At 36.5% G+C, this 27,085-nt stretch overlaps 2 protein-coding genes and 2 long non-coding RNA genes across 5 annotated transcripts; 1 reads left to right on the top strand and 3 right to left on the bottom strand.

Moving 5' to 3' along the window:
* Positions 1–4,859: 4,859 nt before the first annotated feature.
* LOC148871313 (FAM210B-like protein) lies at positions 4,860–6,637 on the bottom strand. Its single transcript, XM_088970005.1, has 4 exons — positions 6,303–6,637; positions 5,770–5,958; positions 5,172–5,338; positions 4,860–5,079 (listed from the first exon to the last, which is right to left on the bottom strand). The coding sequence occupies exons 1-3, from the start codon at positions 6,552–6,554 to the stop codon at positions 5,180–5,182; spliced, it is 600 nt and encodes a 199-aa protein (XP_088826131.1). The 5' UTR covers positions 6,555–6,637; the 3' UTR covers positions 4,860–5,079; positions 5,172–5,179.
* A 7,902-nt stretch (positions 6,638–14,539) lies between these two features.
* Positions 14,540–15,532, top strand: LOC148871312 (uncharacterized). The gene is made up of 2 exons (XR_016107826.1): positions 14,540–14,711; positions 14,754–15,532. It is a non-coding gene; the product is annotated as an uncharacterized LOC148871312 (long non-coding RNA).
* Positions 15,466–19,855, bottom strand: LOC148871311 (putative HVA22-like protein g). Of its 2 annotated transcripts, none has more exons than XM_088972476.1 (8): positions 19,627–19,855; positions 19,459–19,533; positions 19,151–19,217; positions 18,901–18,999; positions 16,473–16,529; positions 16,313–16,376; positions 15,998–16,201; positions 15,466–15,741 (listed from the first exon to the last, which is right to left on the bottom strand). In XM_088972476.1, the coding sequence occupies exons 3-8, from the start codon at positions 19,180–19,182 to the stop codon at positions 15,553–15,555; spliced, it is 645 nt and encodes a 214-aa protein (XP_088828602.1). In that variant the 5' UTR covers positions 19,183–19,217; positions 19,459–19,533; positions 19,627–19,855; the 3' UTR covers positions 15,466–15,552. The 2 variants fall into 2 exon arrangements, with proteins under 2 accessions (XP_088828602.1, XP_088828603.1); XM_088972477.1 differs by having other exon boundaries at positions 19,459–19,544; positions 19,627–19,830.
* Positions 19,856–24,404: 4,549 nt separating this feature from the next.
* On the bottom strand, positions 24,405–25,746 carry LOC148871310 (uncharacterized). The gene is made up of 2 exons (XR_016107342.1): positions 24,999–25,746; positions 24,405–24,829 (listed from the first exon to the last, which is right to left on the bottom strand). It is a non-coding gene; the product is annotated as an uncharacterized LOC148871310 (long non-coding RNA).
* Between the last annotated feature and the right edge of the window lie 1,339 nt (positions 25,747–27,085).

The following is a 27,085-nucleotide window of genomic DNA, read 5'->3' as shown; positions in this document are numbered from 1 at the left end:
ACTTCTTCTTCTTCTTCTTATATTGTTGAATCTTTTGATATTTGGCATGCTAGACTAGGACATCATAGTGCTCCTTATTTAAAATGATTATGTAAGTTAAGAATTTTGAATGTTTCTATTACTTTTACAAATGAAAAATGCCAAGTATGTGTAGAAGCAAAATTCACTAAGAAACCTCATAAAAGTGTATATAGAGAAACTGAATTATTACAAATTATACACATTGATCTAGGAGACCTTAAATGCAATGAAGTTAGAAAGGAAAAAAGATATTACATAACATTTATAGATGACTTGTCTAGATATGCAAAAGTAATTCTACATATTATAAACTACAAAATTAAAGTAGAAAATCAGTTAGGAAAGAAAATAAAGACTTAAAACAGACAAAGGGAATGAATATGATGGACAAACCATTAGAAATTTCTTTGAAGAAAGTGGAATCATATATGAAACCACAACTCCCTATCAACATGAATATGATGGAGTTGCAGAAAGATTTAATAGAAAACTAAAATAAATGATGAATGCAATGCATATTAGTTTAGGTGCACCTCTAAATTTGTGGGGGAAAGCAATCCTAACGGCTTGTCACCTATATAATAGAATACCACCCAAGATAAAAGGACAAATACCCTTTGAACTTTGACATAACAAAAAACATAGTTTGATCTACTTAAAAGTTTGGGGCTACCTAGCAAATGTTGGAATATTTGAACCTAAAAGAAAAATGACTCGTTTGGCAAGTCTTTTTTGAGAAGATATTCTCGTAGCTCTGACAGTCAATAGATGTATTGGGCTTTTGACAAAAGATCTGGGCAGCCCAAAGACTGTTTGGCACGTGTGTTTTTCCGTGCATCGTTTTGGTTCTTTTCGCACAAGATTAAAACATGAAAGACGTTTTGGTTCTTTCCGCACAAGATTAAAACGTGAAAGACGTGAGAAGTTTCATTCGGAACTTCCCGAAATCAGCCCAAAATGGGCTTCACACGTCTTTTCGGCGCTGCGTCTTTTGGCGGCTAGATATTCCATGTGCCAAATGGGAATGAATTGATTTTCAGTCTTCCTGACTTGTAAATAACCGAAAGATCGTGCAAAAAGATGCACCAAATGGCGCCATATTAATTGGAGAACCTTCCCAAAACCAAACCAGAAACTTAGAACGATTGAGTGTTCAAGGAGTCAGTACCTCACTTAGGCAAGAACCAGAGTTATGGAGAAGTAAGAAAAGAAAAAGAAGAGAAACAAACTTGGGTGATGGAATGTTCACATTTTTGGTGGACAATGACCCAATAACTTATCAGGAAGCCGTAACTTCACCTGATGCAGTATCTTGGAAATAAGCCATAAAAAGTGAAATTGACTCTTTAGTCACTAATCACACTTTGAACTTGTAGATCTTCCACATGGAACTAAGGCACTGGATTGCAAGTGGATTTTTAAGAAAAAAATAAAATTAAATGGTACAATAGATAAATTCAAGGCCAGGTTAATGGCTAAAGGGTTCAGACAAAAGAAAGATGTAGACTTTTTTACACCTACTTCCCGGTTGTAAGGTTAACAACATTAGAGCTTTGTTTGCTATAGCATCTATCTACAAACTAGTAATTCATCAAATGGATGTAGAAATAATTTTCTTAAATGAAGAATTAGAGGAAGAAATATAAATTAAGCAACCTGAAGGTTTCATAATGGTAGGACAAGAAATAAAGTATGTAAATTAATTAAGTCTTTATATGGCTTAAAACAAGCTCCTAAACAATGACATGAAAAATTTAATAATGTATTAGTAATTAATAGATATAATAGAAATGATTTTGATAGATGTGTATAGAAAATTTGAAAATGATAAAAGAGTCATGATCTGTTTATATGTTGATGATATGCTAATAATGGGAACAAGTCTAGAGGTGATAAAAGAAATAAAACAATTTCTAATGTCCAAATTTGATACTAAGGATTGGGGTGAGGTTGATGTAATCTTAGGGATTAAAATCTATAAACAACAAAAAAACTATATTTTTCCCAATCACACTATGTAGAAAGTATTCTTAGAAAATTTGGACACTAACTACAAACCGATTAAAACACCTCTTAACTATAGTATTCACTTAGGCTGTGTTTGGTTTGAAGGAAAATGTAGGGAAACCTTTACAAATCTTGTATTAGTTTTCCTATGTTTCTCTTCCTTTCCCTACATTCTCCTTCAAACCAAACATAGCCTTAAGGAAACATGTGGAAGAACCTGTGTCACGAAAGGAGTATGCAAGTATAATTGGATTTGTGTCTTATTTAATGAATTGTACAAGACCAGTCATAGCTATAGCTTGGGAAAATTAAGTCAACATACTCATAATCCCAAAAATGAACATTGGGAAGCTCTAGTAAGATTATTAAAATATTTAAAAGGAATCATAAATTTTGGTTTATACTATTTAGGTTTTCCTTCTGTTTTAGAAGGCTTTACTGATGCGAATTGAATTTTAGATTCAAAGGACAGTACTTCCACCAGTGGATATGTGTTTATTCTAGGTGGAAATCGGTAAAGTAGTCATGTAACACAAGTTCAACAATGAATGTTGAGTTTATTGCACTAGAATTGGCGAAGTCCGGGGCAAAGTGTCCAAGGAACTTACTAGCAGATATACCACTTTGGTCATGGTTGGTTCCATCCATATCTCTCCATTGTGATAGCCAAGCAGTAATAGCTAGAGCCAAGAACCAGATGTATGCCGGTAAAAGAAGGCACATCCACTTAAGGCATAACCTGGTAAGACAATACCTCAGTGAATGTACAATTGCTCTAGATTTTGTAAGGTCTAAAAAGAACATTGCAGATTTGTTAACCAAACCACAAACTTCTAAGGTAGTTTATGAGGCATTGGTAGGAATGGGGCTGAAGTTTGTTACAAAGTCATTAGTGATGGACACCCAACCTATGTGAAAGGAGATCATTGGAATTAGGTTCAATGGGTAAAAACGAGTTGCTAGATGAATTGGGAAAGCAATATCAATTTGTGTCCCATTTCAGATATTGAGGTAAGTTAGTGCTCACTGTAGTTTGATGAGGTTGAGCATAAGGCTCTTAATCAATTAAGAATGATGTGTGCAGTGCATATTAATAACTGACCTAAATGAGTGTGAAGTGTTGCCGCTTCTAAGAGAGATCTAGGGCCGACTCTCTAAAACACTTATGATTCGAAGAGTGGAATAAGGCCGAAATGTTCCAAAATCAAAGAACCATTAAAGAACTGGTGAGTTGAGTTGGTTGGTTAGCTAGTTATGACAACGAGGAAATGTTGAAAGAGTCTGACTCCACCCGTACTCTATAACATAGTCTGTCATACCTAAGTGTTGATTGGAGTCCAAAAGACATCACCATGAATAATTTTCTCACTGTGATACTCAGATTGTTCGATTTTCTTGTTATTTTGAATCTTATGGGGGATTGTTGAAGGGAGATTCAAAATTTCAAGAATCTCTCTCCTCCCTCTCTTGTTTTTGTTTTTTCCTCTTCCCACTCCTGAGTGCATGGGAAGACTCATTGTCCTACAATGCTTGGGAAAGGAGTGGAAATAGAGTATATTTATAGTTTTTCTCTCTCTATGGGTAGGGGACTCACAGGAGAGCACTATAGATATTCCATACATATGAGGGGGTTGGGGGTTCTTTTCACACGCACGCGCCGAGTCGGGCCAGGTGCGTGTTTGTGTACGTCTACGTGTACACACACGCGATGCGTCGTATTCGAATTCGAATTTCTTTTTTAAATTAAAACGTTTTCTTCCTCCCTATGCTTCTTCGAACATGTGCACTGTTCTGAAGAGGCTACTATTTGAAAGGACACCGTTGTGTCCATTTGGGTCTGAGACCAATCTATAAAAAGTATGCTAGTCGACCCAGTTGATACACATCAATTTTCGATAGTCTTCTTTTCTGTCTTCTTTGTAAAATCTGATCATCATCATTTTGTGGTTCGCGGAGGTCTAGTAAGCGAGTGCACGCCTACCAATAACCTGTGGGTTGTTTTATCTTGGCAATCGATTTGCGATCACCCGGCTATACCATAGATGGCAAATGCGATTTTAAGGAGAGTGACTAAGTGGCACGACTCAACCCTCATTTTCCCTTGCAATTCTCAATTTCAAGATTCTGCAATATCAAACTCTTGCAAGTTACAGTTTGAATAGCGAATAACGATAAATTTCATTCTACTTTCTTTATCATTTTTTACAACAATCTTGTTCCACCATTCCATAGTGTCATTTTTCCCCTTCAACCTATATCTCTTCTGGTGGGGTTTTTTTCTAATGGTGGCTGATTTCTCGTCACCTTTATTTACTATCAAAAAGCCCCTTTAACTATACTAGAGCACTTGTTTTTATTGGTGCAGTAGATGGTTTTCTGTGAATGTAATCAAACCATATTGATTTACTTTTTCTCATTTTATCACTTATTGGAATTGCTCTAGGTTTAATGAATAAACTCATCTTTGACCTTCTACTTTCCCACTCATCCATCTTAATATTCATATTTCACTACCCTTAATTTTTAGACGCAAAAAGGTCAACTGTCAGCTGTATACAATATTATTAACTTAAAAAATGTTTTAAGATTTTCCTTCTAAGTGGCATTTTTAAATCATGCATCCCTCCATTTTGCCAAACCATTTTATCAAAACAACATACTAGATGTGAACGAATTGTTATTTACATTTTGTATGTAAAATACAGATGAGCTGTCTTAACTTACATAAATCTAAACTCAACATACTTCTTATAAACACAAACCCATTAATATAAATTAAGATGCAAAATGCAAAATTAAGGAACTGATTATTCATGTGAATGTTCGACCTATTGCAAAATAATGCATTATAAATTTATAATTTATTTCTTACATGTTTTTAGAAGTACAGACACAAAATTTTGGATTGTATTTTAGTTTATAATTTAAAAACATAAATTTAATATAAAAATATATTTAGAAACGTATCAGTTCATACGGGTCAGTGGGTGTATTATGTGCCCTTCAGCGCCGAAGGTATACGTATCAACCATTCTCCTTGACAACACAACACTGCAGAAAGAAACGACTTAGGATGTGAACCATTATTTGCACTAAACAAACACTCTAATCACATTACAAATAGAAGGAAATTAGAATCGTACACTACAAATTACTCTTCCTTTTTGGTTTTCTTTCCTATCCAACCGGCTACAATGGGAGTGAGAGCTACCGTCGGAGGAAACCTGATTGGAGATGCAGCTTTATGTGCAGCATATGCCAATGCAAAAGTCCCTACTTTTTCACCCGTCTCATTGGCTGTGATTCCCACCTGAAAAAAAAAAAAAAAAATTCAGTTTGGTGAAGCATGAGTTAGAATTTGGGCTCTCTCTGTTTGTAATGCAGTTTTATTTGCATAAGTACAAATGCATGGCAATATGTATGAATCAGAAGAGTGTAAATTCTGATTCACTTTTGCTTCAGGTTTTACTTTGTTTTAAGTTTTATTTCACTTCGCTGACACGGTAAACAAACAAAACAAAACAAAGTAAAAATTGCAACAAGAAAAAGAAATAATGATAATTTGCATTGAAGTCATTTGTATTTTGTACTCCCATGTTTTTTGCAAACCAGTGCAAATGGAACTGCATTACAAAGAAGAAAACACAACGCCATGGCCTCTGACCCCTGGGAGATTGAATTGTATACACCCAATAAGTGTGTAGTGGATAGAAGCAAGATCAAGGTCTCCAGATGGCTTACCTTCTGCAGCAACGCCTGGACGTCAATGCCTGCGCTAATCAGGACGTAACAGAGTGAGAAGGAGATCAAAGAGAGAGTAATGGAGGTGGCAAGGTAAGCTCCTCCATATTTAGCCAACAGTTGCTTGGCTTGATCTCCCTTGGACTTCTCTCCCTTCCCTTCCTTTCCTCCCTCTTTTGAGCTGAATATCTGCATGTATCCATTCAATTATTAACAGGGTATCTAATAAACAAAACCCAACAAATTAATTTTAAATCTTAATGTTGAGAAGTAAAATGTAACTCATCAATCTCTCTCACTGGGTTAATTAATAATTAATTTCAGAACATAACAAAAGATGGGTTATTGAGGCTTTTCATCATCATCACCATTATCAAACTCAAAACCCTCTCTTTCTATTCTATTTTAGAATATGTCTGAAAGAAACCCCCCGGGGGGTTCGGGGGTAAAGTTACAGGCCTCTCCTACGGATCAACTGAATTCTTGGAAAAGAAACTAGAAATTTTAATTTAAACGCAACCCTGAATTAATACCTTCCAGAGACCGGCTTCAAGGCCAAATTTCTCCGTAATTTCCTCAGCAGAAGGTGGAGGGCTTGTATTGGGTTCTTTGGTTGTTTCTTTGAGAGCTTTGACCTTTAATTGGTGCCGCTCATGGGATTTGCAGAGCAGTTGTGAAGCAGAAAGACTAGAAAGCGAGAACTTCTCGCTCTTGGAGAAGCAAGTGGAAGAAGAGCAGAAAACCGTACCAGAATAGACGGGAGGGAAGAGCAGAGATGCCGCCATTGCTGCCAGAGAGAGATATCTATCGGGCTATCCCCAGTCCCCACCAACACAGAGAGAGATGATAAAATCAAGTAAAGAGGGAAACGCCAAATGTCCCTTTTACCCCTGGGATCTATGCAAACGAAAGCTCCTTAATTCCTCGTTATTGGGCTGGAGATGATGGGCTTTTCTTTAGCAACCCAATATGATGATGGTAGAGAGATTTGGTTGGGCTCTATTCTTTACCAAATTCTAATTCCTCTATGATGCATATTTAGTGGAGTATGAAAGTATAACCATCGTTTAAAAATGATTAATAATTTTAATTTAGTATAAAAGATTATTTCATTTAATTGGGCTTACAGTTACAGGACATCAGGGATTCATAATGAAATAAGATTGGTCTTTGTGGTCCAACAAATGTTGGCCCATTGTGGCATAATAGAAGGCCCAACAGCTACGTGTGGAAATACTTTGTGTAGAGGGTCATTTTGATAATTGCAGCTTCCCCTCCAATGTTTGAACCTAAGGCGAGGAGAATGTACAAGTAGCAAGGTTGATGCCACACACTACAATCTCAAGAACAAGCATGGGCAATATAGGGCTTTTGCCTTTTTGCAAAAATATTAATGGAATTTATCAAATTGACAAATTCAGCGATGTTAATAAGATAATGTGAAAAGACGTGAGCGGGAAACAAATATTTTTTTGTGGACAGGATTACCCTTACAGAAAAGAGAGAGAGAATAGAAATATAAAGAAAGAAAGAACCCAGTAGACTTCCGCCACACAGCTCGTTAGGAAAACAGGGACAGGGACTGGCTCTTCTTGGTCTTGGTAGGACTAAACGGCTCGAGTCTAGGTAGAATAAGTATCGAACCTATTATTAATCTAAGACAAAATCACATAACTAAAACCGTTAGCAATGTTTAAAAAAACGACTCCGAGCGGAACTGATGTGTTCACCAGTTTTTGGGTTGACGGTTTGACCATCCAGTTTGAATGGATAGTATATTTTGATAAAAAATAAAAAAATAATTTAAATTAAAAAATGGCAAAAAACCATTGAATGGGTTGATGGTTTGATTGCTCGGGCAATGAGTCATTGACCGATTCAACAGTTTTTGGCCATGGACTGAGTTTAAGGTAAAATGGAACCGGTTGCTTGGATGATTCTCAGACTAAACAGTCCAACCTTTCGAGTCAATGGCAATTCAAAAACCATAGTTAATAGGGGTTTATCAGGTCCAAACACGATAGGCTCGATTGTACTGAAAATTATATTTGCTTATTTAAATAACTAGCAGGCCTCATGCGATGCATGAGAAAATATGTTAGGGCTTATATGGCTTAAAAGTTATTGCTCTATGGGGCTACACAACCGGGGGGTAGAGATACAATTTTCCCCATCCCCACCAAATACCTAGCTGCCCTAACCAGGCAGGGATGGGGACACAAACTGTCTTAGCGGGGATAGGGAGGGGATGGGATTAATAGGAATATCCGATCTTGGAACGGGACAAAGATGGGGAGTGAAGTCCCTACCCCGCCTTGACTCCAATTATATTTATTAAAAATATATGTGTATATATTATGTTAAATACAAAAATTATTTATGCTATTTATAATATAATTTATATTATATATATCAAAATATTTTAAAATATTATTTTCATTTTAAAATTTCCTTTACTTTAAATAAATATTTTTTTTTTCTAAAAATAAACTTTTAATTAAAAAATTCAAGGATTTAGGTCCCTAATGGAGAACCTGTCTTCATCGGGGACCAAGGATGCAAACTAAATTTTTTCCTGATGGGGATTTAATTTAAGACTTGGGGTTAGGGAGAGGGAGTATGATCCCTACCTTGAACCCACCCATTGCCATTCCTATGCAGGGGGTCATCCCCCAAACCCATAAATATATTTCCAATCATTATGGCTATAATAATTGAAAAAAATTATTAAAATTTTCCAATTATTTATTTAAATAACTGGAGGTTTTATAATTTAACTTTCACTAAATTAAATTATCAAAATCAATAATTTTTAGTAATTAAATTAACAAAATCAATAATTAATGCTAAAAATTATAGTAAATATCAAAATTAAAACTATAAATAATAAATTTATACTTATTGAAATTAATTTCCCACTAAAAAAATATTGAAATTTTTTAACTATTATTTGATAATATCATTAAATATTAATAAATTGACTAAAATTACTAAAAATATCAACAACTAATTGTTGCTAGAAAATTAATGATATTTTTTAAATATTCAATTTGTAATTATTAGTAATTTATGTAAATATTCATTTCAATAATTAATTTTCAAAAATATTTGAAATGAAGTTACCAAATTAGTAATTTTCAGGAAATAATTTATAGTAATTAATTTTTCCAATTTACCAAAATTATGGAAAATTATAGTTTAGGTGTTGATATTTATTGAGTAATATTCAATAATATCGGTAATTATAAAAAATATTTCACAAATTAATTTAACTACCCAAATTAATTTAACCATGTTCTTGGTTTTGACATGGTTTATTAGGCATGTAAGTTAGATTAAGAGGTGTTTTAGGAGGAATTTTAGGTAGGAGAAATAGTCTAAGAGAAATTTTAGGTGGGTGTTGGCTAAGTGATTGGGAACATGAGATAGAGGGAGTTGGAATGGGACTCTAATGAAGAGGAGAGGGCTGCCTTGGGAAGGGGTAAGGGAGAAAGAAAAATAGTTAAGGAAAAATGAGAGAAGGGGGAATGGGAGAAGGAGAAGGTTGCTAACGTGGACCATATGCTATATAATATAGTATAGATAACTTAAAATTTAAATTTTGATAATACAAATATAATAAAAATGATAAAAAATACTAAATTATCTATATGTTAATAAATTAAACATTTTTAACTAATATATCTATCAAATTTACCATTTCAAATGGAAAATATGTTAAAAATTATAAAAAATTAAAAAAGATATTGTATATATTTAATAAGATAATTGGTTCTGGGTCTAAATCCATTTGGAACGGATAAAAGTTGAAATTGATCCAATTATTTAATAATTGGGACAAAATCATGAAACCAGAACCGTTATAATCAGTTCAGTTGGTTTAGATTCACCAGTAGACCTACTCCATTGACAGCCCCACTTCTGCAAGTGATGAAATGAAAGAAGATAAGGATGGACATTATTATTAATGTATTGATATCTAGGGCTGTCAACGGGTTGGGTCTGGGTTGGTTTCTAGTGGAACCAGACCCGACTCGACAAGAATGCTAAGTTTAGACCCAAAATCGAACTAATTGATTCTCAGAACAATCGGGTCTGATGTGATGAACCCGATTATATATATATATGTGTGTGTGTGTGTGTGTGTGTAAAAGTTGGATCGGGTTTGAATTGATTCGAGACTGGGTGGAACCGGTTCCGAATCGATAAGAATCAAGACAATGGAAAAACTTTAGTTGTTGGGGGCCAACAACCTATGCTGTTGAGAGAATTTCTGGGAATGCCACATTACCATGAGAATGAATAAATTAGTAATTACATATTAATTTTTTTTTTACTAAAAACCAGAGCATGGGCGTGAATAGGTGAATTGCCCAGAACGTGCCCAGCCCAAAAACTGTCTCAACAGACTATGCTGTTGGGCCCCAACATCTAATTAATCCCGAGACAATATACCAGGAATTGGAACCAACCCATCAGTTCTAGTTTCTGGAACCAGAATTGACCCAACCAGTTCCGGTCCATCAGGTCCAATCCGACCTATTGACAACCCTTTTGATATTGTTCATCCCATAGGAGTTGTAGTTTTTAAGCCAGATATATCGTTGAAATTTGAAAACCCTAAAGCAGCGCTTGGTTGTAGTGCAAATCATACTTGCACTAACACAAATGCATGGGAGTGCAAATCTGATTTAGTTTGCATTGACATCTGCACTTGTCTTATTTGGTTGAAGGTGGTGCAATTAATAAAACAATTTTGCACTTGTTTGTTTGAGTTGTAAAAAACAAGTGCGTTTTTTTGGCTTTGTCAAGATATAGGTTGAGATATGCATATGTACCACATGTAAGACCAAAATAGGCATCAAAATGTATAGCCATTAATACATTTTATATATGGCTCCACTTATAACACATCTATTTAGTTTTTAAAAATCAGTCCTACAATTCTAACTTTATCCATACTAAGATAGGCTCACATATGCAAATGAACCATGGTTAAAACCTACATATACATCAAAGCATGGGGTCATTATAATGAGAATGTTTGATTTTGTTGGTGTTTATTGAAGTGTTGGTGTTTATTGCATATGAAGTAAAATAAAACAGTTGTTTGGTTTCACCATTTATCAAATAAATGGTAGAAAACTGAAATGTTTTGATTTTTGTATATGAGGCATTTGGGGAAACGTCAAATTCTTATTTCTCCCAATGCCCTAGTATTTCCTGAAACACTAAATGTTGATGTGACACACTTTGATGGGTATTAATTTGAGGTGGAGAATAAAAAACGTTTAAATTAAAATTCAACCAAACAACAAAAACAGGAAACATTTAAATTAAAAAACATTAAACATGAGAAACACAGGGTCACAATAGCAAACCGAGAAATCATTGTGAGAAATCGGCTCTCCCTCTCCATTTTGCTCTGTTGTAAACGGTGGAAAATCACCTTTCACTGCTTTAGAACAATTCAGATGCAGAGAAGAAGGTGAGGGAGATTTGTTTGACGGTTTAGGAGGAGGAAGGAGGTAAACAGTATTTTTACCCTTATTTGATTTCTTTTTAAAGAAAATTAACTTATTCTACAAAATACATTAAAAAATATTAAAACTCAAAGGTTGCTCTTTATCAGCTAGAGACCCTTTTATGTTTTCAAAAGGCGCAAGTAGATTGAGATATATTATGTGTCAACTTCATATCACTCATGGGTTTCTATATTCGGTTCATTAAGTTCATGATGGGTTTAGACGGACCTAATAGGGCCCTCAAATCACAAAAGTTGAGATGCAGAAGCCTAAAATCACAACCGTTATGATTTTCAGGTCTTCCAATAAATCAAAGACATAATGTGAAGAGAGAGAGGGAAAGAGAGAAAAATTAGTGGAAGGGCTACACAGATCGTGGTCATCATCCACTAGATGATCTTAGCTTGTAAAATTAAGGGACATATAATATTTTAGTTTGAATAATTTCAGAAGATATTATTTTATATTTCCTATTTGTATAATATTTTTGGTTGTGGCTCCATTATAGCTAGGCCCACTGTAGGTGTGCCAACTGGATACAATGAGCCGGGCCAAACTCAACCTCAGATTGTCATTTCTCAGCCAAGCACAAATGGGTTGGTCTGCATTTTGAGTTCTTAAATAATGGGTTGCTCTGAATCTGATTTTAAGACTGTCTGTAATGCTACAAGCCGGGAACACTATACATGTACAGTTCTTATAAATGGAAATTTTGAACCCCAGTCCAACCCAATTTGGGTTTCATCCATCAAAGTTTGGGTCGAGCCCAATCCAAATTGCAGCCTATATGCGTTGCTTGTGTATTTGTTAATTGTTACATTTTCATTATTCCTTTATGTAGAGCCCACCCAGAAACTGAAAAATGTGGAAAGGGACACATGAATCAGAAGGATGAGGTTAAAGCTTACAACTAGTGGCCAGTGATTTAGTTGGCGGATCAAATGGTTTTATTAACTGAAGTGGCAGCCTGAAATGGCTGATGTTTGTTTATCAAACCATCTTTCCACGTGGCAAGCCACAGTCCAGTAGCTCTTTGCTGCAAGGTGCTATGATTGAAGGAAAGGTGCAATACAAGGGGCTCTTTATTGCATGGAAGCTGATAATGACAAGACACCACGCACATCTGGACGACACCTTCTCTGATGGACGAATGACTACAGCCACGTGGTCTTTTCCGGTTTGTCTTCTATTAGTCATTGGCATGCCGAACTTTCATAGATGAGAGCAAACCAGCAGAGCAAAATGTTGCTTGTTGGGTCGGTCGTTGCTTGCCACTGCAATAATGTTATAATGGTTTGCTTTCATGTCTTTGCGTCCAAAAATCAAAGGGTTCCAAGGCTTGAACCATTTTCCACTTTGGCTGCGGTCCAACTTCTTGGACCATTTCTCTCTGTTTTTTAGATTAGGTCAAGGCTTAACATAATCCTCCACTTAATTTCCCAACTCAAAGCCTTCTTGTCCAGCTCAGCTTCACCTTGCCCACTTAAAATCCACGTCAGATTTCTTAGTGGTGGGTCGCTTATATCATCTTTCTGAGCTCAGCTGCACCTTGTCCACTCAAAATGTAAATGGACCCACATTGATGATTTTTTTAATTGTATAAGGCTGAGTTTGGAAGGAGTAAAAATGCAAATATGTAGAGTGCAAAACCTTATATTTTGTATGTATTTATATTATACATATTTGTATTTGTACTCTTTCCAAATTGAATCACTTTGTGGGACATTGAGTGCTGAGGGTCAATTTCGGGATCTCCTGCTCACAAGGATTTTATCTAAGGGCACTACATCTGTACATTGAGAATATCTCCCATGAATGAGATAACATATAAATTGGGAAGATGTTCCCAATATACGGTTGTAATGTCCTGCAGGAGATCCGAGCTCAACAATAGGGGTCTGGAATCGGAATATACCATACCATCTAACTGTTTGATTGAATGGAATTAGAATCTCATTTCTATTTGAGTGAAATTACATTTTCCCATTTGAGGGAATGACAATTCCCTTTCCTTCTCTTAGAAATGAAAAATTGAAAATCCACTCCAGCTGATTTGGATTTGGGTTTCGATTTCTGTCTAAAACAAACAGGTGGGAGGAATTAACCATTCCAATTCTGATTTACATGAATTTCGATTCCAATTCCGATACCCATCTAAACCAAACAGATGAGAGGAATAGGCCATTCCGATTCCCATTTCTATGGATTTCATTCCCATTTCAATTCCAGATTAAGGGAAGATCAATATCAAAACACGTGGCAAGTTGTAAAATCGGTCCTCAGACCATAGACCTTCCCTTACTTTTGTTAGCAACTGGGATGCTTCTAATAGGACCGCCCAAAACCACAAAAGGAAACAAGTCCAAAAGATTGGACCCGGCCCAAAAACGCAAAAGCATAAAAAGGCAAAAGCGCTGTGCAACCTCTCCGTCTCTTCGCGAAAAACAACAAAGATTCAATCGGAATTCAGCTAGCATAACGTCCCTCATCTACAAGTCAAACTTGGATTATGGGACTTGACGGGATAACATAAACCGAGATTCCATGGCTAATGAATACAACTCCATACTGTAGCCATCGGATTAGAATCTTTTTTCCATCTCGAATAATAAAAAAAAATAGAGTGATCAACCGGGGTTGGGATATCACATGTGGCCATTTGTTCATCCGTTAGATTAAATCTGTCATGTCATCCGTCCACGTGGCAAACAAAACCTGCACTGCGGACCTCAGCGTCCCAGCATTACCATGTGAAGCCGTTCGCATTTGAACTTTGGCCCGACGAGACCCTAAAATAAAACCTAAAAAACCCAATAACAAACAAGTGGCTTAATGTTGCTTTCTGGTAGCCCGGTAGGTCGCGACGAAGATTCCGCGCAGAGATAGACAGCGTGAAACGGTGAAAGCTATGGCCAATAATAAGCTCCTCCCTCGATAAGTCGGCCCCACATTGTCGTCGACACGTGGAGGTTCCAGATATTACCGAAAAGGATGATGATACTACGTACTCTCATCTGCATTATATGATAGCGCTTCAGCGAGTCCCTTTGTCTGTTTTGCCCCTCCAATTAGCATCACTCAACTCTCGACCGTTTGAATCATTCGGTATTCGCTTTTAGGCTACAATCAAAATACTCGGACGGATAATGTTATTCCGATTATCCTAAGGCTTACTGATTGAACGGTCATGATATATGGCACCATCATAACAATCCCCTATATTATATATAATAAGTGCAAGAAGAGGGATATATAAAACCAATCTAATACAGTCAGACTGCCAAAGAGCGAGAAGGAGAATTATAATATCCAACCAGAGAACAGAGGAAGAGAGAGGGAGAATAGATGGAGGCGGAAAGAGAAGGAATAGTCGGAGTGGATCAGACTCCGCCGGTGAGTCCTCGTTCAGGATAACAGGTGGGATTTTAGTCGTTTGCTCTATTCAAATCTCCTCCACAGTGAAGTTCTTCTCTCTGTTTTTTCTCTTAGTTTTCATCTATGAAGACGAATGGACTGGACACTCCGTCGTCGATGCTCGGGCGGAGGAACTCCATATCTTCTTCTGTGGTCCCCACGAAGCTCGATCTCCCGGCTCAGAGCTCAAGCTTTCCCGTCGTCAACGGCGACAAGTCGTCGTTGTCGACCGATTTCGAGCTTGTTTCGTTACGATCACAGACCTATACCTCCTTGAAGGACCTCCTCCCTTCATCACCGGCAGCGGTAGTCCAGTCTCCGACCGGCCCCGGCAGTCAGTCCTGCTACGAGATCTCCATCAGGAACCGCCTCGTCAAGCAGGCCGCCTGGGCTTACCTCCAGCCTATGTCCTCGTCGCCGAGCTCCTCCGGTACGTATTTCTTCCACCGGATGTGGGTCAGGGTCTCCAGCGACTACTTTAGGAATCCGGTCAACGATTGTCTTGGGTTTATCAAACAACATATTATTCCGGTGATCACGCGGGTCTTCAATCGGTTGCTCGGAGCGATTTGGGTGGGAAGGAGACATGAAAAGCGGCATCAATAACGGCCGCTATCTACCTCTGACGGTGATGGTGTGACGGACCTCTATGTAATTGACAGAATAGATTCTATTTCTTTGTGTAATTAATTTCTTTGTTTTTCTTTTTTCGTTTTTTTAAAAAGATTGAAACTTCCGTTTTTTTATAGAGGATTGATGCAAAGAAAAGAAAGAATGAAGTGGAATTAATTGGGAAAAACAAGAAATGAAAGAATTTTGAAGTACAATTTGTCTTTTTTTTTAATTATTTTTTCTTCTTGGGGCTCGGCATGGCTGTCTTAGTGGCTTGTTGAAAGGTGGTTGGGAACCACGAGCGGCGTTTTGGCGGTGGTGATGTCGACGGTGACCGCCTGTTGCTGGGCTGTTTCGTCTGCCAGTCGCCGGAGGAGATTGTGTTGAGAGGAGGCGCACTGGGGTACTGAGGATCGACTTTCTGCAAGAATTAAGAGAAAGAATGCAGGGTGAATCTAATTTTATGGATTGACTGATGCTTAAGTGGGTGTGTTTCACTTGAATGGAATGGAGCCATGAGACTCAAAGCTCAGTTACAGATCGATCTTGGGCGGTTTATTATAGAAGTCTTTGATCATTTGATGTGTGAACATGCAGGGAACTGTGCTGTTTGCACAGTTTCAGATTGGGAAAATTCCATATAATTAAGCTCAGGTTGCTAAAGAACAGAGGTGTACCGGAATTTCGTTGCCTTTAGCCTTCGAAGTTAAATACTGGAGGAATTGAACAAATGTTGTCTCTCCGAATTGAGCACAGTTCTTCCAATGCATCACAGCTAAATCCCAGGCTCTTTCCCTTAGTTCCCCCATATTCTGATCGAGATCTGGCTCATACTTCGTCATGAAAGGCCGCAGGAAGGTTTCATAGACATAACTAGTTCCCTACATTTGCAGTTAAGCTTTCTAACATTAGGAAATTGAGTATAAATTGCAGAACCCAGTAATCGGTAGTTTTCTTTTGTTATTTTTCAATTAATACCATAAAAGAATTACCCTGGTTCTTGGAAACCATAAGTAGATCATGAAGGCCAGCTTCATCTCCCCATACATGGGTAACCTTCACAAGCAAGTATACTCTTCATAAGAAACTTGAAATCTTTTATCTCTCTCTCTGAACATCTACAAATAACTGAAGAGCTAAGCTATGCTTTACCATGAGATGAAGATATCCCCCACCCTCTCAGAAGCAGTAACCAGTGCAACAATGACCCTGCATGGTTTGTTAACAGCAGGTTCTTAGCTTCACCTGAGAAAAAAATAGGCTATACAGTCTGTTCAGAGAATGCAGATTTTCATTTACTGAATACTGTTCCTGTAAAGCTGTTTCATTGACCAGTTATTCAAGAGAATCTTCCTTCAGATGTCACTCACATTTGACAAATAGTCAAATACTAATTGGATTAACCAGCCCATCAGTGCACAACAAGCCAATGCCAAGTCTTATCAGAGGTGCATGGATGTCTCTATACGTTTTAAGCCCATCCTTAATATCAGTGGCACTTGCTTTTATTCATAATTGGATTTTAGTTGGTGACAGTCTCACCAAGAAAGACCAACATCTTTTTCCTTACTTGTCTTCTACATAATACAAAACTGTTTCTAGTAAATTTGGAGATAAAGACCCTGGCCCCTCAATGACTATTGCAACACGCTCCAAGCCCCTGGATCCCCAATGGGAAGAGTGCCGTGTGAATAACATTCACAGTCTGTATTTACACGCTCAAAGGTGAATTCCTTTTTGGGATCCTGGTTCTGATGGTCCGATTGTCTCTTCTAGGCAGTGCCTGGCGAATTGGATTCAGGTGCATCCCATTTTTGATGAGGTTGCATATTGATCTGGGTACAGAGCACTCCTAGTTGGATCTGAGGCTGCCAAACTTGCCCATGGTTTTGAAGGATCCAACACGGCACACTTGCGTAACCAGATGATTTTAACCATCTCATATGAATGTTACTCTGTTTAAAGTGCAAATGTGAAATGGATACAAATTTTGCACCTGGTTCAGTTCCACTTCTACATCCGCTTGTTGGTTATTATGATTTATACTCCTACCTGATTGTAAATTTGCACTAATTGACAGTGCAAATTTTGCATCGAAAAAAACTGGCAAAATTTACACTTTTCTTCTATCTCAATTCTCTCTCATATAAAGCGAGGAACATGTCATTTTATTTCCCATCTTACTCCTCCCAAACAAAAAACCTTCCTCTTCCATCTCTCTTACACCCTTTTCTGCCCCACCAGGATCCATATAGTGAAAGTTTGGCAAAAATTTTATTGGTGGCTGCCAATTTGACGCTCCCTCCTTTACCCAGGTTTGGAACAGCAAGACAAATTCACACTGTGTAGTTTGTGATATTATAAAAAAATAAAGAAAAAAGAAGGGATGAACTCGTATTACTTACTATTTTACTTCTTACAAACAAGACGACATTAAAATCTGAAGCAAAACTGAAAAGGATGACAGAATTGAGCCTAATAGGAAAAGAAGTTTAAAATCACTTTTTCCTTTGATCAATCAAAACGTGCCTCATGAATTTTGACAAATACTACCACCTTAATAATACCGATTGAGCTGAATGGAGTCTATATATCAAGCTCAAATTTGGCGTGAAGCTTAATATAGCCTGAGTTAAATTAAGCTTTATTACAAGCCAAACTTGAATTTCTCAACATTAACTTGATTCGTGTTCACCAGTAAGGGGCTGTTTGAATAACAACTGAAGTTGGTGAAAACACTTGTTGCTTTGTCTTTTAATTGTTAGAATAACTAAACAATAAATTTTTTATGATAATCTACCCAACTTTCGGCTTCAGAAATAAAGAACCCCACAATGACACAACCTCTTTAAAAGGAACTTATGCAGACAAAGCAATAAGCTTTTCAGTTTATCTTCAGCTTTTATCAAACGGTCCCTAAGTTTGGATGCATCAAATCAATGCATTCTAATCCTCAAAACATTGCGCATTTGGTAAGTCATGGACTCATGGGGCTCTAGCTAATCCCGTTATTATTATTATTATTATTATTATTATTTAGAAAATGCAAAAAAAAAAATCTTAATCTTTTTTTAAAATAATTTTATTATAAAAATTTAAACTCTTTATTTTAAACACAGTATCCTTTTTTCCTTTCACATCCTATCTACCGAGATCAGTTAGAACCAGCAAATCTGATCACCAAACCTATGGACTTTCTTTACTAATCTTTAACTAATCATGTCCTTCTTCTGACTATGAATCATGTGGGTCCCAACTCCTAAACCTCCACGTGTACGCCATGGTTAATCACTACAATTGGCAACCTCACAAGTCTACAGCTAGTAATCTATACTTCTATACCTTTCACCAGCCTTCTTCAGACACTTTTTAAACGTTATTTAAAAATTAAGACCAAGTCTACCTACGCTTTCTTCCTTTGGTAAGAAATTTCCTAATAATGGTGGGCTTCCTCTGTCACTGGATTTGTTTGAACAAGAAGGAAGAACAAAACCAATGAAAACTGAAACTCCAATAAGAAGACCTTTGATAATTTCATAGCTTTAGCAAAATTTGAAAGCTAAGGGAAGCTTATCCTTACCAATATTGACACCAAAACCGGAGTTGATCAATCTCGACTCTGTTCTTCTCCATGGTTTTGAAGCACTCGAACGCAGGATATATATACCCTAGCACCATCCTGCCATTCAAAATCCGAAAGCAATTCTAGGTTCAAGAAGAATCGAGATTATTTTTTCCTAATTACAGTCTCAAAAGAAATGAAATCAGAGTCAAGAGAATCAAGATAGATAGGGATGAATAGGATTATAGGAAGATATTTAGCAACATACATGAGACTCCTGGTAATGAGTTCCCCCAACATTTCGTTTTCTTATGCAACAACAATCTTCAATTATTCTACAAAACCACAAATAGATTCAACTCTTTGTAATTCTATGACACAGACAATAGAAGCCAAGGAACGTAAGAAAAATAAGCAGAAAAAAAAAAAAAAAGAAATTAAATGCCTCTCAACCAAACAGAACATTCCAGCTTACAATCCCGAGGAGCTTAGAAGGAATCATACAACCAAACTCTTGTCCCGAAACACAGAGACAACAAGAAAACCAGAGTCTAAAAACAATGAACTCAGCCAAACCTTGGAGACGAATGGAGATTGGTAAATTGATGAAGTCAAGGTCTCTGCCAGAGTTCAAATTGACGGATGAAACCCCTACAATCGCACTGAATCTGGTCAAGATACAGTAAAGCTCCAAGAGATAATTCAAGAATTTGCTTTCAGATTCTGGTTTCCTTTTCCTTTTACCTTCAGCGGTGGATCCTTGGTTGTTCTGTAAGAAAAACTAAGCAACGATGAAGAAATGGTGAGAGAAGGATCAATTTGGATTTCGGAGAAGCTTGAGATGCAAGAATAAAGAAGTCCGCAAGGAATAATCTACAGAGAGAGAGAGAGAGAGAGAGAGGAATAAGGAAGGTTACTTGCCACCAACGCTTCCCTCTTCTTTGATTTTCTGAAATGCAGAAGAGAGAGGGAGAAAAAAAAAGAAGATTCCTTGGGATTCTTCAAAACAGAATGTGTTTGTTTTCGTTGGCGCCCGGTCTCTGGCAGTTGGATTCAGGTAAGGGCATTTTCGTGAGTCAAGTTTATTCATACTGTAGAGTAGACCTTTTGACCGTTGACTACAATTACAAATGATGTATTATGTATATACTGCTTTTCATGTAGAAGAAAAGCGCCCTCTTCTAAACCTACGCCGTTCACCATCCAACGGCGGGGGCCTTAACAAAGCAGCTACTTGTTAACGAGAGGGTGGTTTTAGATTTTAGTATATGGTATTGTTGATGTATGCGACGAGAAGCGATACTGTGGTACTACCGTAGTTATATGAAACCCTATCTGTACAAACATCTTAACATCGAATGGGGTGATAGGGACGTGGGAAAATCTAACGGTTTGGATTCAAAATGCAATTTTTTTTTGAAGCCTTCAAAAAGCAATTAGGTGCAGACGTGGAAGCTTCTATGTATATATCAAGCGGAGTTGCTATGGTTAGACTAGGTATAGCTTTTAACCAACTTCTGTTGTTGATAACTAAAGTTGTCTAGAGTGGGCGAAGTTTCTTCGGTCTTGTTTGGTAGTGGTTAGGCCTGGGAGGGACAGAGGGTGGGCGTGGGGCTGGTCTGGATCATTTCGTTTTGTTCATTTGGGTTTTTTATTCGGTTTTCAAAGTGCATGGGACTTCATCTGGTCTACATTTGGTTACTTGATAATTAACCACATTTTTTTTTTGTATTTTTTAAAGGTTTGTTTAACACCCAAACTCACCTAGAAGAAATTCTTGAATTAGTTAAACCGATTGGAATCGCCAAGTGTTTAATCCAATTATAGGGTCTTTTCATTTTTTATTTATATTTTAAACGATTTCTATCAATAATAATAATAATAATAATAATTTTCAGTCATGACATTTATTTCTGTTTAATATGAGGAGACATGCTTCAGCTTTACGATAAATTTTATATATTTTTAGTATTTTTTATTTTTTATATTTTCCTTAATTTTTATCTCGTTAATTAAAGCATTTAACACTTACGCTCAGTTTGGGAGGAGTGCAAATACAATTACGTAGAGTGCAAAATCTTGCATTTTGTATATATATTTGTATTGTACATATTTATATATCTACAAATACATGTTATTTTGTACGTATTTAAAAATACAAAATATAAGGCTTGTACATATTTGTACTGAGTCTGGATCTCCTGCCCATGAGAACTCTGCCCATGTTTATTGGAGCCACACATGAACATCTCATGTGCATAGTATTATGCAGGGGTAGTGCGTTGTGGATAGGCGTGGGCAGAGTTCTCATGGGCAGGTGATCCAAACTCCCAATTCACGGCTGATTTTCCACTAGGATGAAAAAGACAAAAAAACACATAAATCTTAAGCTTGTGAGTAGGGATGACAATTTGCTCTATTTTCCCGATTCCCGTGAGAATTGGTGGGGATGGGGATGCAGAAAATTTCATTCCCATTGATGGGAATGGGATGGGGATCCCTAATCTCCACCCCAAGGGAATCCCAATTGTATATATAATTGGGTTTATGTTAACATTTTTATAATATGGTTAAATATGTTTCAATGTATTTGAATATACTTAGATTTATTTTGATAGGATTATAAATTATAACAATTTAGTATTCTGGAATGAAAATAAAAACAAAAAAGATAAAGCAAATATTATATCATAAGAAAAAGGTGGAGAGTGGGATCCTAGTGGGTACAGGGATAGGGGGATCCTTGTCCCCATTGGTGGGGACGGGGAGGGATGAGAATGGTGTTTTTTTTTTTTATTTTGGCAGGGAGAGGGATGGGGGTGGCTATCTCCCCTGTACCCACCCTGCCCCATTGCCATTCCCACTAATAGGCTTGGGCTCAGATTGTAAGTATCAAGCCTGAATAATTTTTGAGTGAGTCTCAGGCTTTTCTAAATAAACCCAATCCGATATTATCAGTGTATATATATCAGTATATGATAATATATAATAAAAATATTATAATTATTGTTAATAATATATACTTAAATTTTCTTGTTTCTACTCAGGCTGATTCGGGCTTGAACTGAACATTTTTGTTAATAAAGTGGTCAAATTAACCTGCCCCAAACCCAGCCCGATCTGGCCTATCAACAATTTTAATAAAAATCAGCTCTGAATAGAGATTAAGGTTGCATTTGACATTTCTTATTTTAAAGATTTATCTTTTTTTTTATAATAAAAAATTCAATGTTTATAGGAACATTTTAACTGTAAAAAAGAGACAAATCTTTAAAATAAGGAGTGCCAAATGTAGCCTAAATGCGGTTAATGCCAGAGAATAAAAATACAGCATGATGAAAGTTTTGTTGCCAAACACCACCCAATTAACATGAGATGAGATCAATTGGTTTCTTTCCTAATATATGGCGAACATCCCTGTAGCCGGAAGTCATGGGCAGGGATATATTTACAAACAAATAATCACTTTGACGCAGTTGGATTATTTTATTTTACAAAGCATTTTTTTGTTAATAAAATTTGATTTGGTTGTACATAAAATTAAAGGAACTGAACACATTTTCACTTGCATGCACACAAACTAGTTATATAAAACAAATATTTTTAAGAAAACGACAAATATTCTGAATTGGAATGGGAATGAGACTACGGAAATAGGACCGTTCCGATTTTGATTTGCAGGAATAGCAATTTGGAATTGGAATGGGAATGAGACTACGGAAATAGGACCGTTCCGATTTTGATTCTGAAATCTTTCAGATTTCGGTTCCGATTCCCACTACCAACTAAATAAACCCTTAGTTATTTGTCAAACAGAGAGGGTTAGGGTTAGGATTAGGGTTAGCTCTTCACCGGTGAGAATCCAACCAAAGACAGCCTTAAAAAAAGTAATATAATTTGATGCATACGTCATATTCACCTGAGACATAACAAGTGGTGAAGATAATACGTGGTAAAAGAAGCCTTCTGTAGTCAACAATTCATCAATTGGAAGGATTGAGTGAAGCAAAAGTCGAGGCTATGGCTTTCTAATCAAGAAACACAATAATAAGTTTATATAAAAGAGGAAACTTCCAAGAGCAGAACTCCACTACATGACAAACTTTATGTAACAGAAAGCCGGAACACACTCCTTCACGTTTTAGACTTAACACAGTTTTTGTTAACATGCACGGGTGGTGGACAAACAAACGGGACCATTACTCTACCACATCTCTGATAAAAAATCTGTTTGCTGAAGTATAAAAGAAGACGAAGAAGAAGAGAGAAGGGAAGGAGTTTGTGAATGGGTGGCAATGTATTCTCATTCTGCCTACAAGCTAATATATATTAACAAAAAAATATTACAGAAATAGATAAATACCCCTGATTAGTAATGAGACACCTAGACATAATAAAATAAAATAGGTTTAGGTTCAATAATTAAAGGCCCGTAACATACTATAGAATTGGGACATAAAAGATAAATAAGCTCACCAACACTTAACCACTCCATCCAGCACTCCCCCTTAAGAGTATGTATGTCAGTCATGTTTAACTTGCCAAGTCTAGAAATTTCATTGAAAATATTCTTTTTGTCAAATCATTAGCAATTTGCATCTCATAGGGTGTATAAGAAATGCAAAGTTCACCTGAGACAATTTTCTCTCTTACAAAATGTTGGTCAGTCTCGATATGCTTAGTCCTATCATGTTGTATTAAGTTCATTGCAATGTTGACGGCAATCTTATTGTCACATTACAACTTGAGAGGACCATCAACTTTCATCCCAAGCTCACCAAGGAGGGTCCTAAGCCACAATAGTTCTACAGTATTATGTGCCATAGCCCAATATTAAGCTTTTACACTTGATCTTACAACCACATTTTGCTTTTTATTTCTCAAAGTAATTAAATTTTCTCTAACAAATGTATAATATATGGAAATTGACTTCCTATCTCTAATTGATCCAGCCCAATCTGCATTAGTATATGCCTCAATTTCAATTTTATTGTGTTCTTTGAACAAAATTTATTTCTTTGGACATGTCTTCAAATACCTAAGGATTCTTTCAACTGCTTTCATATGAGGAATCTTGGGAGAGTGCATGAAATGGTTGACAACATGCTTAGATAAGCTAAATTAGGTCGGGTAAGAGATAGATATATCAATTTTCCACTAGCTTTTGGTATCTTTCTTTATCAGGGTAGTACTTTCCAATTGATTCCTAGAGACAATGGTTCCGCTCAACTAGAGTAGATGTTGGTCTACTCCCCATCATACTTGTCTCTTCTAAAAGATAAAAAACATACTTCCTTCGACATATATAAATGCCCTCTTGTGACCTTACAACTTTAATTTTCAATGAAGTATCTTAGATGTCCTAAATATTTGATATCAAATTTAGATGCCAAGAATTCTTCCAATCTTTTTATCTCTTTTGGATCATTCCTTGTAAATCACCATATCATCCACATAGACTATGAGTGTTGTAAGCTTGCTATCCTGTTTTTTTATGAACAAAGTATGATTTGCACCACTCTGAGTGTATTTCACTTTCTTTATGGCCCTATAGAGCTTTTCAAATCAAATTTGAAGAGATCGCTTAAGTCCATATAATGTTTTCCTTAGCTTATATACATTTTCATGAAAATCATAACTAAGTGGAGGATTCATGAATACTTCCTCATGTAAATCACTATTCAAAAAAGCGTTATTCACGTCCAACTGATGTAGCTCTCATGAAAAATTTGTAGATAATGACAGTAGAACCCGAATTGTATTAAGTTTCGTAACTAGAGCAAAAGCCTTCTTGTAGTCCGTCCCTTCCTTTTGAGTAAACCCTTTTGTCACTAGTGTTTTTCCCTTTTGGTAGATCTACTAATTCCAAGTCTTGGCCTTCATTAAGGCTTTCATTTCCTCATTGATTGTCTCTCTCCATCTTGGGTCAGACACTGCCTCTGAACACCTAGCAGGAACATGAATAGAAGAAAGAACAAACACAAAGGAATAATAACGATGAGATAAACATGAATAAGAAACATATTCAGCAATGGGATGTTGAGTAGTATAAGAACAAATAGGCTTACGAAGAGCAATGGGATGATCCAAATTAGAAGTAGGAGTTATATGATTACCTGAAACCATTGAGACAGATTGATCCAAGTCTGATTGGTTGTTGCCACAAGTTGGAGGATCATTTTTTCTTCTTTTGTAGGCAATTCTCATATCTTTCTGTTGTCTATTAATGTCATCAGTCACATCCTCAACATTAAGAGTAGTAATAGGTTTAGTGGGATTCTCACTAGGTTGACCTGGGCAGCTAAAACTAGGAGGATTGGGAGGAGAAGATGGAAGACCCAAGGCTAAAAGAGACATAAAGAAAGAAGGAGAAAAAGAATCCTCTTTCATTCTACTAGTCTCCTCTTGAAGAGGATTCCTAGAGGACTGGAAATATGATTGACACTCAAAAAACACCCCATCTATGGTGATATATTTTCTCTTAGTAACTAGATCATAGCATTTATAACATTTTTGTGTGGGAGAGTATCCTAGGCAAACTCCCTTTGTAGCCCAAAGGATCCAACTTAGTCTTGTTAGGATCCTTGACATGAACAAAACACACACAACCAAAGACCCTAAGAAGAAGATGGAATTTGGAAGGTTAGGACAAAGGACAAAGGACAAAGAAATGAATTCTCATAACCAATACCCTAAATGGAATTCTATTTATTAGATACGATGGTGTAAGGACTACTTGAGACCAATAGTGCTTGAGAATTTTGTACTGAAACATTAAGGCTCAAACTGTCTCCAATAAATGTCTATTTTTGTGCTTAGCAATCCCATTTTGTTAAGGGATACAAGATGAATGATGTAAAATACCTGCATCCTCCATGAATAGATTCAATGAGCTTTCAAAATACTTAGTAACATTATTTGAATAAAACTACTTAATTTCTTGCTAAATTGAGTTTCAATCATTTTACAAAATGCCATGATTGTCTATGGTACTTCATCACACCCTTTTAATAAGTAGATCTATGTACATCATGAATAGTGATCAACAAAGCTGATAAAGTAATGAAAGCCATCTATAGAAACAAGAGGTGAATGACCCATACATCAGAATGAACTAAATAAAAATGAACTTGAATTTCATTACTAGAAATTGGATAAAGAGTTCTACATTGTTTTTACAACAGACACATTTCACAAATCAAACTCTAACTTGAAACACACTTGAACAACTCAGGAAACAATCATTGCATTAAAGAAGAAGGTAAATGACCTAGTCTAGCATGCCACAAATGTAAGTTACTGACTCCTCATTATCCCGATTACTAAATTGATACTTGCATCAAAATAGTAGAGACTTTCAGACTCATGATCGCTCCCAATTGTTCTCTTCGTCAATCTATCCCGAAAGATACAATGAATGGGAAAGAATGTTATGTTACCGTTTAAGTTTTTGGTAAGCTTAGAAATAGATAAGAGGTTGGAAGCAAGATATGAGACATGTAGAACTAATTTAAGAGAGAGATCCTTGCTTAGGTTAAGCTCTCATTTTCTAGAGATGGTGGAGAGGGAACCACCAACAACTCTCATCTTATCTTGGCCAAACATTAAATGATAAGAAGAAAATAAAGAAGACATGTGTGTCATGTGGTCGGTAACACCAGAACCGATAATCCAAGAATTAGACACTATAGGATTAGTCACGTTGTGAGCAGAGACAATACCTGATTTGGCAAGAGAGGTGGATGCAAGGGAATTGTTTTTTAGCCAAGCTAAGGATTTCTACCTCATTAGCTGTGAAATCAAAATAGGACCCTGATGTGTGGGAATTAGTACTCTATCCCATTGGTAGAAATGTACAACTATATGTGTGTTCTTTGGTCTTTCACCACTATTACTTATGACAACATTTCCACTTGATGTTTGGCTCTTCTGAGACTTTTTGTCCTTCCTTAATATAGCTAGTTTCAGGTGAGGATAAAGAATCCAACAAGTCTCTTTCAAATGCCTATCTCCACAGTGAAAGCACTTGAGATGTCTCTTGTTTGAATGCTTATCCCCCTTTTGGGTTGAAGAAATCAAAGTTAACGCTCAACAGGCTGCACTTGGATGTCTACTTGCACCTCTTTCCTTCTAACCTATTCATTTCTTACAAAATAGTAAACATGATGTAAATCTAGAAGCTCACCCCTTCCCAAAATTTGGG

This window comes from Nelumbo lutea, chromosome 2 (assembly GCF_056320005.1).
Source record: "Nelumbo lutea isolate HS-2025 chromosome 2, American lotus-T2T, whole genome shotgun sequence".
Classification (NCBI taxonomy): domain Eukaryota; kingdom Viridiplantae; phylum Streptophyta; class Magnoliopsida; order Proteales; family Nelumbonaceae; genus Nelumbo; species Nelumbo lutea.
Note: the sequence above shows the minus strand (reverse complement) of the source record. Positions and strands in the feature narration are given on the sequence as shown.

Excerpts from the sequence above, each read along its gene's own strand:
- LOC148871313 (XM_088970005.1), bottom strand. The coding sequence starts at position 6,554 with ATGGCGGCATCTCTGCTCTTCCCTCCCGTCTATTCTGGTACGGTTTTC. Across the intron at positions 5,959-6,302 it reads TTGAAGCCGGTCTCTGGAAG|ATATTCAGCTCAAAAGAGGG; the intron begins GTATTAATTCAG and ends GGATACATGCAG. Across the intron at positions 5,339-5,769 it reads TCCAGGCGTTGCTGCAGAAG|GTGGGAATCACAGCCAATGA; the intron begins GTAAGCCATCTG and ends TTTTTTTTTCAG.
- LOC148871311 (XM_088972476.1), bottom strand. The coding sequence starts at position 19,182 with ATGTTGGGGGAACTCATTACCAGGAGTCTCAT. Across the intron at positions 16,530-18,900 it reads CGGTTTTGGTGTCAATATTG|GGTCATTGTTGCACTGGTTA; the intron begins GTAAGGATAAGC and ends CAAACCATGCAG. Across the intron at positions 15,742-15,997 it reads CTAAAGGCAACGAAATTCCG|AAAGTCGATCCTCAGTACCC; the intron begins GTACACCTCTGT and ends TAATTCTTGCAG.